The 14,759-nt window shown below is 28.9% G+C and overlaps 1 protein-coding gene and 2 long non-coding RNA genes across 5 annotated transcripts in view; 1 reads left to right on the top strand and 2 right to left on the bottom strand.

The window, feature by feature from the left end:
• Nucleotides 1-4,210: 4,210 nt before the first annotated feature.
• On the bottom strand, nt 4,211-6,327 carry LOC149886134 (uncharacterized). Of its 2 annotated transcripts, XR_016453901.1 has the most exons (3): nt 6,185-6,327; nt 5,741-5,870; nt 4,211-4,356 (listed from the first exon to the last, which is right to left on the bottom strand). It is a non-coding gene; the product is annotated as an uncharacterized LOC149886134 (long non-coding RNA). The 2 variants fall into 2 exon arrangements; XR_016453902.1 differs by lacking the exons at nt 5,741-5,870; nt 6,185-6,327 and adding an exon at nt 4,523-4,624.
• LOC149886133 (uncharacterized) lies at nt 4,823-8,224 on the top strand. Its single transcript, XR_016453903.1, has 2 exons — nt 4,823-4,947; nt 8,020-8,224. It is a non-coding gene; the product is annotated as an uncharacterized LOC149886133 (long non-coding RNA).
• An 801-nt stretch (nt 8,225-9,025) lies between these two features.
• Nucleotides 9,026-14,759, bottom strand: part of LOC145184052 (polycystin-1-related protein-like) — a 29,151-nt gene continuing 23,417 nt past the window's right edge. For both annotated transcript variants that reach the window (XM_090092177.1, XM_090092178.1), the window contains 8 exons: nt 14,295-14,396; nt 14,024-14,167; nt 13,758-13,892; nt 12,720-12,923; nt 12,500-12,588; nt 12,216-12,300; nt 11,721-12,024; nt 9,026-9,978 (listed from right to left, as the gene is read on the bottom strand). In XM_090092177.1, coding sequence (XP_089948303.1) covers nt 9,176-9,978; nt 11,721-12,024; nt 12,216-12,300; nt 12,500-12,588; nt 12,720-12,923; nt 13,758-13,892; nt 14,024-14,167; nt 14,295-14,396 — 1,866 coding nt within the window. In that variant the 3' untranslated portion in view covers nt 9,026-9,175. The remainder of the gene's footprint in view (nt 9,979-11,720; nt 12,025-12,215; nt 12,301-12,499; nt 12,589-12,719; nt 12,924-13,757; nt 13,893-14,023; nt 14,168-14,294; nt 14,397-14,759) is intronic.

The following is a 14,759-nucleotide window of genomic DNA, read 5'->3' as shown; positions in this document are numbered from 1 at the left end:
TTTTTTGGACTATGAATTTAACTGGTACAAAATAAAAGAAGAAGGCCCACGCTGCTCAACCAACAAAATATATAACAAAAAGAAGGAGAGCACCAATAAACTGACCATTAACAATAATTAAATTACAAATGCCACTTTTAACACGCTCCTGTTCAATAGTTAAATTATAAAATTTTTAGGAAAATTGGTGAATATCCTGACCAACCTCAATTCAATTGAAATTTCAAACTTCACACAATCAGAAAATCGGCTAAAAACTTTTAAAGCCATTTCAACTTGAGCACTATTAATCAGAAGTTTCAATAGAACAATAAAATTTTTAGTAGAACAATAAAAGTTGTTAATTTTAAAGGTCTGCAATATACTCTAAATAGCATTTTTCCTTGAAAAATATTTTTTCAACGAAACTGCTATTTTATAAAATTTTTCAAACTGGGCATGCACTTTACGTGTTATATTTTGTTTTTTCGCTCTTCTATTTTTTAAATTCATAGAAAAAATGTCGAAAAGCAAGCTCAAAAAACCTGTTCGGAAAAGAGTTTAAAGTACGAAGTCTGCCAGCAGAAATGCCCTCCATTGATTCGCAAACATTTCGTTAAGTGATTCCATTTTTTTTTTTTTTTTAGTTATATTGAAAAGCACAATCAAAGTTTGTCAAAACAGAACTTTTTAGAAGAGGTTATTAGACAATGGTGTAAACTTGAAAATTTGGTCCCAGACGCAAAATTTAAGAAATGGTGTTATTGCATAACATTTAATTGTAACTTGTAATTCAACACAATTAAAAAAAGTTGATTCTAATTTCCTGAGGGCTCTAAAGACCGACCGACGCAAAGGACCGACGTCCTTTTTGCGACTGCGCAGTTTCTTAGAACTTTAAAGAAAAATAGTAAATCCACATTTTCCTTTTCTCTAAAGAAATTCAATTTTAAGAAAATTAAGAAATCTTTTTGAAAGAAAAAAAACTTTATTAACCAAGGGCATAACAAATCTAAAAGTAACGATTTTATTGCTCAACAGCATGGATACTTATCTATATATACTTATACTTATAATATTTAATTTTATTAATAAGAAAAAGTGATGCGTTAAATTTAAAGGCTATTTAAAAACGATAATAAAATGAATTGTTAAGAGGTATAAATTACTACTCTTATGTATTAAATGTAAAAAATTTTATTTCAATTATATATCATAAAAGGTTGATATTAATTGAAAAAAAAACTTAGTAAAACATGGTGAGTTTAACTTTGGTACTTAATTACGTCATTCCAGACACCAATCTTAGTTGATGGATGGAACTCTAAACTAACTTAGTTCATACTATTTCAGTTTCCTTTAAAAAAAAAAAAATAGTATCAGCTGTTCTTAGCTAGTTAGTGATACAGATCGCCTGACAAATTGTTTCATAAATTCCCATGTGTAATTCGTAATTACTCAAACCACCGTTGTTTAACACACACGATAAATTGAAATGGATCAGTTGGTTTGATCAATAGGACCGCTGAAACAAATGTTGGTGTGAAGTAAGTACTTTAGAGAACGCTCCATCTGACGAACTATTCCAGGACTTTTGAGAAACTGCTCTATCCGACGGATTAGTCCAGGACATTTAAGAGGTCCTGGTATAACCTGTCACTCCATCTAAAATACTACATTTATCAGCTTTTTTTATTAAGCTTGAAAAATCCAAAACACTTTAATCTTAGTATTAAATACAACGGTACGAATTGTTGATTTCAGTTCAACTGGTGACAAGTTTCTGAGGGCAAAATTTACAGAAAAAAAAGTCGGATGATTGACATGAACATTTTCTTTTGAGTTTCATTGCAAGTTGCAGTGTCGTTGTACAAAAAAAAAAAATTAAAAAATCGATTATCTTCATGTTAATTAAAAGATCGATTATCTTCATGTTTGTAAGCATTATATAATGTCGTTGTGGTAAGCAAAACACGTAAGTCCAAAAAACTTAATTTTAAAGGACATACAAAAAACTATCTATTTTGTCAATATCATGTAATCAGTTATAAATCTTTGTGAATTCAATAATCTTGTAACGATACTTGAAATATAATTAAGTAACTTTTTTTAAACTTAGACGTTATTTTTTAAATTTTGGACATAATTGATAAAATAAATTTCGAAATTTTTTGACTTAAGTGGTTTGATTGCGAAAACGACGATAAATAGTTTAATGCTAATTAGTTATTTCTAGAGATAGATTCTTTACGGTTCGCTCTTACTCAAATGCAACACATCTGACCTTTGGTGAGAAATACGATTTTCCATTTTCTGAAAACATCAGTACAAATGCCCATTTTTTTGATACCTGGATAAAATCTTTTTTCCCGCAATATTTGTAAGTTTTTGCTCGTTAACAAAACTAAAGTCGTCATGTAGGTCACTTTTCAAAACAATATTTAACAAAAAGAAAACATTTTCTCTCGTTCTATTTTTTGTTTTACTTTTAGTTTGGTTCATTTTTAGTCCTCTCTGTAGTTATTTCACAATTTCAATCTCTCAGAGGACTTCACCAGTCACCTGCTTCACAAGCTAAAAGTGACAAACGATTAGACTCCACTGTAGATTTTCTAAGTCATAATTTTGAATTATTTGTAGGAACTTAACAGCCTTGTTATCAATATTGACAAACATTTTTTTACACTGAAGCGTTCCACTATCCCGCTGTATAATACTATTGGATTATAAGAACCCTATGTCTTTGGATCTGAATACAAGTCGGAAGTTTTTTAAGAATAAAATTAATCAAGAATCCAATACTAAGTTCTAACCATTAAAATCTTGTCCTTCCCTTTGAAATTTTAATACCTGCTTTCATAATCCGCTTAACAACGAAGTCTATTTAATTTATTGTAGATTTCGTATTAACAATCGCAATTGTGGCTTTGTAATGGAATTACTTTGAGTAATATTCAAAATGACAGTTATGATCGCTTCTAATTTATAATAATTTTGAGCATTTATTATTTATTTGTTAATGGATTTTAACGATATATATATATTATATATATATATATATATATATATATATATATATATATATATATATATATATATATATATATATATATATATATATATATATATATATATATATATATATATATATATATATATGCGTTAACGTGTTGTGAAGAAATAACTTATGTGTAATTTTAAAAAATCTAAAAGCGTGATATTGTTTTTTATTATTTTCCTGCAATTTTTATGGTAAATTAAAAGGTAAAATAGGTGGTGCAATGAGTGAGTTGGATTTTATACTCCAACCTTAAATATTCATGAAAATATTTAAAAAAGTTTCATAGCTGCAAAAAAAAAAAGTTATTTCTTAATCTCAATGTTTATTTTACAATACTTTAAATAATATATTTGTCACAAGATAATTTTATTATGTATAATGTATTTTAAATTACTACTGACTGTATTATATTAGTGACTGTTGCTATAATGACTGTTACTTTCAAGAGAGAATGAGTAAGAAGCTAAAAATGTATTAAAAAGCGGATTAAAATGCTAACTAGCACATATTGAATGCCAAACTGAATCTGATCTTTTTATAATGTCTTTGTTTTATCGTTTAGTTTCCGGGTTCATCGTTTGTATTTTTTATCAGGTCTTGGAAAACATTTTTTGTTGGAGTTTTTTAAAGTTTTTATAAACTTTTACAATGCTCCGTGAAACGCTCGTCAAATTTCAAGTTTTGTTTAGAAATATATAATTTATTGATAGTTTTTCTTTTTAAATAACTTAACAACACTGTTTTGACTGAGGAATGTCTTTTATGTTGACACCGCAGTTTATTGTTTACAGCGACAATGGCATCAACAGCAGTCACTTTTTATTACTAATATAAAGAACTTTGCACAAAAAAAGTTATGAAAGCTTCTTTCTTGAGGATGATTTCCTTTCTATGAGATGTTCAAGGCCGGTCTAAAAAATCTACATCTAAAGTATGGCACGTAGTAAAAAGGTTGGACCTCTAAACTTTGGATCCTTTTATTTAACATCTCTTTAAAAAATGTGCTATTTTTTTGCTTTTCTAATTCCTTGTGTATTTTTTCCATTTTTTTATTTCCGTTCAACTCAGCAAAGTTGATTCGCAGACTTGTAGGAGTTAAACTTGTTAAGTTAGGAGACAAAGCGCTGGAGTTGTTAATGTTCAGTTTTTTTTCTATAACTTTTTCAAACATTTTGTTTATTTTTTCCCGAATGAGTTGATCCCTCTGATTATTTGTTCTCAAACTAGCCACCAAGTTACCAAGTAAACAAAAGTACATCCATTGTCGCTTCTTTAGCATGTATTTCATCTTATTTTATTCGCATGTATATTTGCTCCTAAAATTGCCAGAAGATTGTTTTATATAACAAACATAATGCAGACAAAAAAAACTAAATATGATTCAAGAATAATTTACGTCATAAATCATACAAATAAAATGTAAATCTAGTTTTTAATAATCTTAGTTTTTAACGACGACTTAGAAAGCTAAAATTTAAGTACTTTCTACAAACTTTGAGTCGCTCCGTGTCATTGTGAATTTAGGAAATGCGGAAATAATGGTACAAGAAGATCGGTTCCTGTTGATAAAGATTAGTATTTCGGACTACGCTTAATCATAATGATTAAATAATTTACAACTAAAACCTTTTGGTAATCTTAAAAATTCTTTTAAATAAAAGAATGTGATGACGATAATGATGACGATGTCTGTAAAATACTGCTATTCATTTCGTACATATCTTTTTATGCGGACCTATTTTTTTTTTTTTTTAATTAATCTCTTTTTCCTTTGTCCACCTTTTATATAAAGAGCAGCGGTCAAAAAGATGAAACCGCCTCTTTTTTTTTGATTAGATTTTTCTTAACAAAAATCTGTCATTTTCTAACTGCTATTTTTAGAGTTCGAAATCGACAGAATTTTTAAGGTAAGTACTGTTTGTTGATCTTCATTGATTTTTTTTTGAGGTATTTTATTGAGGTACAACTTTCTGGAAGATTTAACGGAAATCACACAGATTATGTTGCTGTGACCATTAAATTGCTGATTTTTTTTATGTAACATATAAACTATATTTTTACCTTTAAGTTTTAAAAAAATACAGGAACTCACTATTCAAGAAGTTTTTACGAGGATGTGTGTTTCTCAAAAAACGATCTTCTGTTACATATTAGAGAGAAGATATTAGAGAAAAGATATTAGAGAGAAGATATTAGAGAGAAGATATTAGAGAGAAGATATTAAGGAGAAGATATCAGAGAGAAGATATTAGAGAGAAGATATTAGAGAGAAGATATTAGAGAGAAGATATTAGAAAGAAGATATTAGAAAGAAGATGTTAGAAAGAAGATATTAAAGAGAAGATATTAGAGAGAAGATATTAGAGAGAAGATATTAGAGAGAAGATATTAGAGAGAAGATAGGAACATCAGGATCATCAACAGCAACTCAAATAATAGTAAAATTTCATTTAAAATACAAAGTTAATTTTGGTATTGGAGCTGTTAAGCAGCGCCTGTGTTTCAAGATTGTTTGGAAAGCACCTAAGAAACCATTGATTTCCTAAAAGAATTGCTTCGCTTGAATCAAGTAACATATTAAAGTTAATGGATTATATTAAGTTCAACGTCCTGTTGGTCTAAGTGTTAATTCCATGATACACAAAGGTTACGCAGGAGCTAATTCAGGATGAAAACTTGCAATAAATTTAGCCATCTTACCTTTTAGAATGACATGAGCTGGTTAAACGTCTTCTCTGTACGTTAATGTAAACTATAGCTGTAATCGATTCTTGATTGGTACTGGTACAGTTTTGGAGGTGTTTTGTTCCAGTTGCGGACCTTTTGTAGCCTATAAAATTATGTCCAGATACAGGGTGTTAAGAAACGATACATAGCAGATAAAGGGTGTTGTTAAACGATACATAGCTAATTCATCTTTTAGGCTAAAAAGTGATTTTCTATCACAACCAAATCCATGCACTGCATAGCTGCATAGTAGAGGTGCCTTCAGACTCCATTTATTCATTTTTGAGCTTATGATTAAAATTGTATGTAGTATCTTTATATGTATTTTTAGAAACTCTACTTGTTTGCAGTTATTTTTTTCATTCAGATTTATTTTAATTATCTTAAATGTTGTTGCAGCTGCTCTCGTCAACTTACTTGTTAAGTGGAAATGTTTATAGCACATGAAGTCTTCCTCACTCTATTCCAAACGTTTTTCATCACTTTTCCAATACGCTTTGACTGCTTTCCATTTAAGCACTAAACTGTAGTCTTTGCCATATATAGGCAGAAACTTTAGCAAAATTGTAAACCAAATTTGAACAAAATATAAAACCATATGATTGACGTAGTTAATAGCAAATGTCATAAAATTTACGTCATTAGATTATGCCTACGTTTGTTTGATGTCGTCTAAATTTAAATCACGGCTGTCAATTTTTTGCATTTAATTACAATCGGTAAATCCGTTTAATTCAAACAGAACAGTAATTTTATCAATTAAAAAAAAATTATTAAAATGAAGTAAAACTTTTCAATTTTAAAAAAATTAATACGGCATTAAAATTTTTTTAATCGGCAGATTACTTTGACTATAAATTTTGTGGTCATTCTTCTTCTTATGAACATAAAAGCAGTGCAAAAAGTTAAGATAAAAAATTAATATTACTGTATATACCCATAAAGCTAATATTATATTTTATTTCAACCAAAGCCAAAGATGTTTCGACAACTTCATCGCTAAGCATAAACAAAGTTGAATAAATTGAGATGTGATCGCAATTTGGTCGCCCCTCAGTGGAACATTAAAAAATTTAAACTTACGCTGTTTCTTGAAGAATTGAAATGTGCATTTCAGTTTCTTAAATTTTTAATTTTGTTAAAAAAAGTACAAACATAAATGAAAAAAACTATATGCAATAAAATGCAAAAAAAATATCAGACTTAACATCCTCCTTTTTCATCAAGCATATCAGGGAAGGTACTGTCGTGTGGCAACTGGTAAAAACAGCATGGTTATTATAGCTGAAAAAAACAGCATGGTTCTTATAGCTGAAAAAAAACAAACAAACACAATTTTGGACTTGATTTTTGTAAATGACAGCGCTAATTAGCAGAGGACTGTTGTAATTGAGAATCCGCTCTTTATTCACGGTTGCTGTTGCAGAGACTTAGAATTTCTTTATTATCTGTATCTATATCTATATATCTATTATCTTTTATCTATTATCTAGAAAAACCCTGAAAAAAGTATATATATAGATTTTTATTGACAATATATGATAAATACTACGGTAAACAAACACCACCATCCTTCCTGAGAAAAAAAAGTAACTAAAAAAAAATCATAACTTTTAAACCATTTTACATACAACTTTAATATCCTTTTGTTGGAATTTTTAACATCTATATACAAGATGCGGTTGCGATTCATGGATTTTTAAAAAGGTTACTTTTCTTAAAGCGATTGAATGTTTTATGTTTTTTTTCGTAGTTTTTAAGATAAAAACACGTGATGGTACTGAAAGAGCCTCAGATGTCAACTCCTGTGAACTCTAAAACCTTGAAAAACCTCTGTAAACAAAAAAGCTGACAAGAGATCCACAGAACAATTTAAGAAACATTATGAGGAAAATTTTACTGTCTATTAAATAGGCGATCTGTATCACTAACTAGCTAAGAACAGCTGATGCTTTTTTTTTTTATATATAAAGGAAACTGAAAAAGTATGATTGAACTAAGTTAGTTTAGAGTTCCATCCATCAACTAAGATTGGTGTCTGGAATGACGTAATTAAGTACCAAAGTTAAACTCACCATGTTTAACGTGAATCGTGAAAATAAAACTTGAAATCTGAGCAAAGATTTTTTTTGTGAAACATTTCTTTTTATTTGAAATCATCAAAAAAAAAACTGTAAATAAAGGAATAGTTACTTTTTATGGCATTTGCGCATAAAAAACTCCTTGTGAATGTAATTTTTGTTGCAACCTAGAAACTCCAGAGTAATCCATATGAAAAACAATAGAAAATCAATAACATTGCAGTAAATATCTTGAAAATTGGCTTACGATGCAGTTTAACACATGGAGACATAAAACGACCCAAAGTATTTAAAAAAAAAAGCTCCATCAAGAAAAATACAAGTCAACATGCGAATCGACTCATTGTCATGGAAGCAAAAAAAAAAAACGATCAGCTGTCAATCAAGATGTCGATAAACTACATAGAATTTTAGTCAATAGTCGCACAATCAAAAGTTGAATAAAGTCACTTTGATTGATGCTGTAGCTCAACATAAGCAACATGTGATAAAAAAGAACTTGAAAACCAGACTCGTATTCACATAATCTCTATCGGATCAAAGCCGATATCATTTGGGAATAGCATACTATGAAGCGATAAAATTTATTAAATTTGGTTGTGAAGGCAAAATTTATGTGTAGTACCCAGCGAAATATGCAATTGAATTCCAAAAACACGCTAAAGACTATGAAATATGAAGCTAGCATCATCGAAAAAGTGGTATTTTTCTGGCATGGTGTTTGACTGTAATCGATACTAAAATGAATCAGCACATCTATAAAAATATTTTAGAAAATCACTTAGAAACATTTGCAGATAAAAAACATGCCGTTAAAATGGATATTTATGCACGAAACGATCGAAACATACTTCACATTAAGTGAAAAAGTGGCTTGGTGATCGTGTTATCGACGTTTTAAAGTGATCCATCCAAAGCCTTGATCTTAATCCCATTGAAAACTTTTGAAATGCGCTGAAAGGAAAAATTAACAAGACCCAAAATTTTGAATGAATTACGGGAAATAACAAATGAAGGTTGGTATTCGAAATAATGCCTCGGTGCTAATCTGTAGTTGAAAGCTTACCGCGCAGTCCGGAAGCAGTTAAAAATAGAAAAGTTTTCCAACCAAATATTGAATTAAAAAAGCTTAAAAAGAAAAGTTAAAATTAAAATCCTTAACTTAAAACTAGTTTGCTGAATTTGTGACCTTAATCACAAAAAATGTGGTTGCAAAATAATTTTACTCATATTTTTATAACTTTATACCAAATATAGTTTTGTATAAAAACTTTGGTTTTTTAAATATATCTAGAGATAAAGACTCAAACTAAAGAAGAGTTCTGCTCTACACTGATCCTAATCCACTATCTAAATTTCCGTAGGCATTTTTGTTATCCAACATCGGACCAGTTGAAGACATCCACGCTTTTATATACTCTTGAGTGTTTTGTTTATCGTTGGTTTGAAAAACTTCTTCTTCTAAATCTTTTAATCTTAACAAAACCTCTTCTTTAGACAACGATTTTTTTGTACTGCTAAAAGAATTCAAGGTCTGGCGGATGTCATCTGGAGCCAATTCACTGTTGCTGACGTAATGCGTTTTATGCAAAAGAAAGCGCTTGAAACGAGAAGATTCATTTTTACCATTTTCAACATGGCTCCATGCTTTTTTTACTATTTTATTCTGCTTTTGGTCTTCAAAGCCAACACCAAATGAGCATGAGTTTTTGCTTAAATATTTTTCTGAACTGAAACAGTTACTTAAATTCAAAGGTCCATTTATTAGATTTTCATCGAACAAAAGACAGTCTTTAGGTTGACCATTGACTAAAATGTCTTTTCGAAGATCGTTTATTTCGATCGACGGTTTCTTAACATCTGTAAATAACTTATCTGTGGTTTTTGAGATATCAGTATGATAAGTGGAATCCCATCCTTCAGTATTACTTAATAAAAAACGACTAAAAGTTTCACTGCATTTTTTTTCTTTCTGAACGACTTTATGGTCTTTTTTCTCATCAATGCTACTTAACAGAAAGCGTTTAAATATGTCGCTATCGGGATTGTCAAACTTTTTTTGAGAGAGTGGACTGTTCACGTGAATTGATGAACTGTTTGCAATGTTTTGTTCCTTAAATTGAGAAGAACCTGAAATATAATAAAGCTTAAAATTTACATTCAGTTAAGAAAGAAGACACCAAAGGCTGCTCTAAAAAAAAAATTACTTTAAAATGTTTAACATCGATCATTTAACATCGATGTTAAAAGGCCTTATTTCTCAAAAAGGTTTCTATACATCCATTAATGATTATATGTGAGCATGAGAGGCTGTATGATGATTGCATGATATGAGCATGAGAGACTGTATGATGATTGCATGATGCGAGCATGAGAGGCTGTATGATGATTGCATGATGTGAGCATGAGAGGCTGTAACTCATTTGTATAACTTTAATAGGTCTCACAAGGTTTTCAAAATTTTATCTAAATTTCTATTTTTTACAATTAACTTAAAATTTAAATTCTTTTTTTTATCTACAAAATCTTCGTTTTTATCTGACCACTGTTAATTAGGTAATAACGGTTAAACTGTTAACAATTTTTTATTACTGTTATTTACTACTTATATTCATCTCCATAATTACTATTTGAATTGTTTTGAGTTTTGAATTTGTGTGGTTATAAACAAGAGAAATGAAACAAATGGATTTTTAAATTTCCTTTGACAAAAGTGAAACTTAACTATATTTCAAAGCTATAAAAAAATTTAAGATGACAGTAAATAAAAAAAAAATCATGTTAATAAGAAACGAAAGATTTGTGAGGTGATCAAATTTTTAAAGTAATCTGCTGAGCAGAGTTAGTGTCGGGGCAAGATTTTTAAAACATTCAGCTGGAGAACGAGGTAAAACAGCTGTATTTAAAGCTGACCACCTTTCATTATAATTATCATATGCAAATTTATCCTCTGATGAGGCCCGAAAAACAATACCTATGAAATCCCACAGTATCTTTTTACTTTAAGTCTAAATAAGCAGATCCTGGGTAAAGTTATGACAGCGTGACAGTTTTTATTGTTATGCTATTTGATTTTACGGCATTAAACGATAGAAGAGTAAACAGAGCTTGCAGTCTTCTAAAAATCACAGTAGAATTAGAGATACTGTGTTTTCCTTGTATGTTTAAAATGTTATGGAGAACCTTTAAGAAATGCCTGAACCATCTTTAGACCGGACATTTAAACAATTCTAAGACACCAGTTTTGATTTGGAAAACTAATTGCCACATACCTAAAACAACCCCCCAGATATCTGCTAAGTGAACATGAAGACATTTATGGCTGATCAGTCATACAAAACCATCAACGAAAAAATTAAAAAAGAATTTCTCAGCTTCGTTACTATGTCTTAATACTCAAGTAATATTCGAAGTTTGCACTATTGGACTTAAGTACTATAGGAAGTTTGGTGAAATTATAACTACATGCACACTTAGTACTTCAGTAGTTCAAGCGATCTTTTATCCTTGTGTATCTAATACTTTGTACAATTAGATTTGTCATGGATGCTTCAATTAGATTTGTCATGCTTCAATTGATGATACTTCATTCAATGATTAGAATAATAAAATGATGCAAGACGTAGCACTTCAGGTATACCAGAAGTGGCATCATCTTGCATCATTGCATTCTTCTAACTAAATTATAATTTGAGCATCTTTGAAAAAATCTCTAAATTTTATTCAATCAATCTGTAAGTTTGAAGATCAACATAACTCAAGGAAACTCTATAAGATATATACGTTGAAATGTAACAAATTTGTCAGTTAGTGCACAGCTTGCAAATTAAAAAAATTTTTTCAGAAAAAGAACAATAATAGCTAAAACCAACCTATTTTCGTAACCGTAGATTTGTCAACGAATTTAACAATTTCACCACTAATTAAAACATTGTCGAAATGGCTGTCACATAATGCATTGAAATAAACGCTAGAGTTTGGGGCATTTTTGCATTTGTCTTTATCAATCCCTTTTTTTAAAACCTCATCCAAGTACTCAGATTTAGTATTAGGTTCAGAATCTATATTATTTTCAAAATTAATTTCATCAGAAGATTCAAGATCACTTTCAGCAAGACAGTTGATGCGATACAAAATTTCCTCCAGTTGATGGTTAATCTCCTTATATATACAATCCTAAAAAACATGGAATTATCGTGTTAAAACATAGAATTAACATGTTAAATTTTATCGCAAATATTAATGGATCCAAATGATAAACTTTTTTTTATCATTCAATTTTATTTTGTTTTTTAAACTCAGTAAAAATCACAGGGTTAGTTTGAGATTTATCAGTAACTATATTGAAATTCAGTAAATATACCAACCTGAGGTGCATGAATAGACCAGTCATTAGCGTTTTTCATTTTTCTGTAAAATAATTGCCGAACTCTCTTCCAATAGTAAGTCCAACTAAACAAATATAAAGAAACGTAATAGAATTCTTACTCTGATTTGAACCCCAAGATAATTAACTGCATTTACATACATTACATTACATTACATTACATTACATTACATTACATTACATTACATTACATTACATTACATTACATTACATTACATTACATACATATACAAATATATAAACACACACAAAAGTATATACAACCTATTGAACAATAAGAAGCACAAAGGAGTTATATTCAGCACTTTCTTCTTTTTCTTGCTCCTTACTTTACCAATGAAGAAAACACAACTCTAAACCAATGCATATTTGTATTTGTAAGTAATAATATTATATATCAAAGTCAAACAAAGACCACATTAAACTTAGAAAATTAAATTATTTTACTATTTTCAAAACAACATCGTTATAAAAAAAAGATTACCGTTTTTATGAAAAGGAGAATGACCACACCAAATAAAGTCCCAACATAGAGATTACCATCTGGGCGATCATTAAGGTATTTTTTGGTTATTCGCAAAGTACACACAATCGATTTTAAAGTGTACTCGTAAGATGTTACAAAAGGAGTTTGATTAATTACATTGATGACGTGAGAGGACATGCCAACAAGCACCACAAAAACTATCTAAGAAAAAACTTCAAAGAAGTTGAAAAAAAGTTTGCGAATGAAATTCAAATGCCTCGGTGCAAGAATCAACATCAAACTATTTCATCCACTGATTTTTAGAAATATTTCATTCACTGATTTTTAGAAATATTTCATCCACTGATTTTTAGATTTTTATTTCAAAAAAATGCGGATCATAAAAGTTATAAATTTACTTTAAAGGGATTCATAATTTGTTAACATAAGTTGTTTTATAGATACTTTTAACTCAAAACTGAAAATAAGGATATTACAGTTACGATTTTCAAATTTAAGATTATTTTATATATTATACAAATTTATTATATGTAATTTAATACAAGTTTGTATAAACTTAATATATATAAGCTTATATATTATATGAATTAAAGTTAGAAAATTTGTTGAACTCATGCACCAAGATTCTTCATAGATCAACAGTTATTATAAACTATAAAAACTCTTTAACTGAAAAGAACTTAAATATCCTTTAAATATCCTGTGATTTATTTTTTCTTTATAAAGAGTCTTTGTTTGAAAAAGAGAAAAAAAAAAGTGTTACAAACTTTCATTTCATTCGAAGCTTTATTTTCTTTTTTTTTTTCTTTTAAGTAGAAAACTTTTATGTTAATTTTCATTCCAACGTTATAACTATTAATTTTCATTCCAATGTTATAACTATTAATTTCTTAATAACTCTGTGAAGTAAGAGTCAAATTCGATAACTTAAAACAATGGTTGATTATTAAAACTGTGTTCTTTAACATTCGAGTTATTTCAAAAGCTCCAACACTACAAATCGTGATTTAACTTTGATTAAATAAGATTACTTACCATGTATGACATCACATCTTTCACTCCGCTCTTTAGTACTCTCAACAGTGTTGGCGAACCCCCTGATGCGCTTATAGAGAGAGCAAGATAAATACTTGAAAGAAACACAAGAAGTCCTTTAAAAAAGTGTTCTACCTAAAAAAAAGAATTTGAATTTGAGTGCACACATAGCTTAAAAACCCATGGATGCCACAAAAAGCGCAAACCAAAAATCATCATAAATCCAGCAAAAAAAGATATCAAAAATAAAGAACATTGAAAACAACCTTTTTTAAAATTATAAATGACGACAAGTCAAGAAAATCAGATGAGTAATCAACCATATCTAATGTTGTTTGCATGGAATATATAAAAACAAATTGCACCAACCAAATTCCACACACAAACACACCACAAGTAGCTACACAAAGCTAAAAGATATTAGTTAAATATCAATCGCGTTGATCAAAATCGCCTTGCTTAAAAAAAAAAGAGACAAAAACTATAAGAATTCATTTTTGCAAATTAAAAGTCAAGAGATTTCTATAAAGAATTTACTTTGAAAACGGTGTATACTTTGAAGAGCACAATAAGACCTTTTTCAAGAACGTTTAAATATAGCATTATGAAAAACCAAAACGATATCAAACTCAACAGAATCTAAACCAAGAAATATAAAATTGTTATAAAATAACTAATAAATTGATTCTTAGGACTTCATATTAGAATATTTGAAGAAAAACATACCAGGAATTTGTGTTAATTTAATTTGCTTAACATTTGTTCAAAGTGTTCTGACATATTTTAAAATCCTATTATTTCTTATCGACAGGGGGCTTATATTGCTTTTTATTTTTTATAAACATTTGAAGTCGAAGTTTAAAAGTTGTTGTAATTATGGACTTCAACTTTAAACAATATTTTTTAAAACTATTTTTAGTTTAAAAAATGCCTAATTCTTTGTGTACTGATTCATGTAATCTTCGGGTACTGTTCATAACCTTATAAGCATAAACAATCTTC

This window comes from Hydra viridissima, unplaced genomic scaffold (genome assembly GCF_058129835.1).
Source record: "Hydra viridissima isolate aposymbiotic clone 2 unplaced genomic scaffold, HvirCarnegie_v1 scaffold_7, whole genome shotgun sequence".
Classification (NCBI taxonomy): domain Eukaryota; kingdom Metazoa; phylum Cnidaria; class Hydrozoa; order Anthoathecata; family Hydridae; genus Hydra; species Hydra viridissima.
This window is presented reverse-complemented; position numbering and strand designations above follow the sequence as displayed.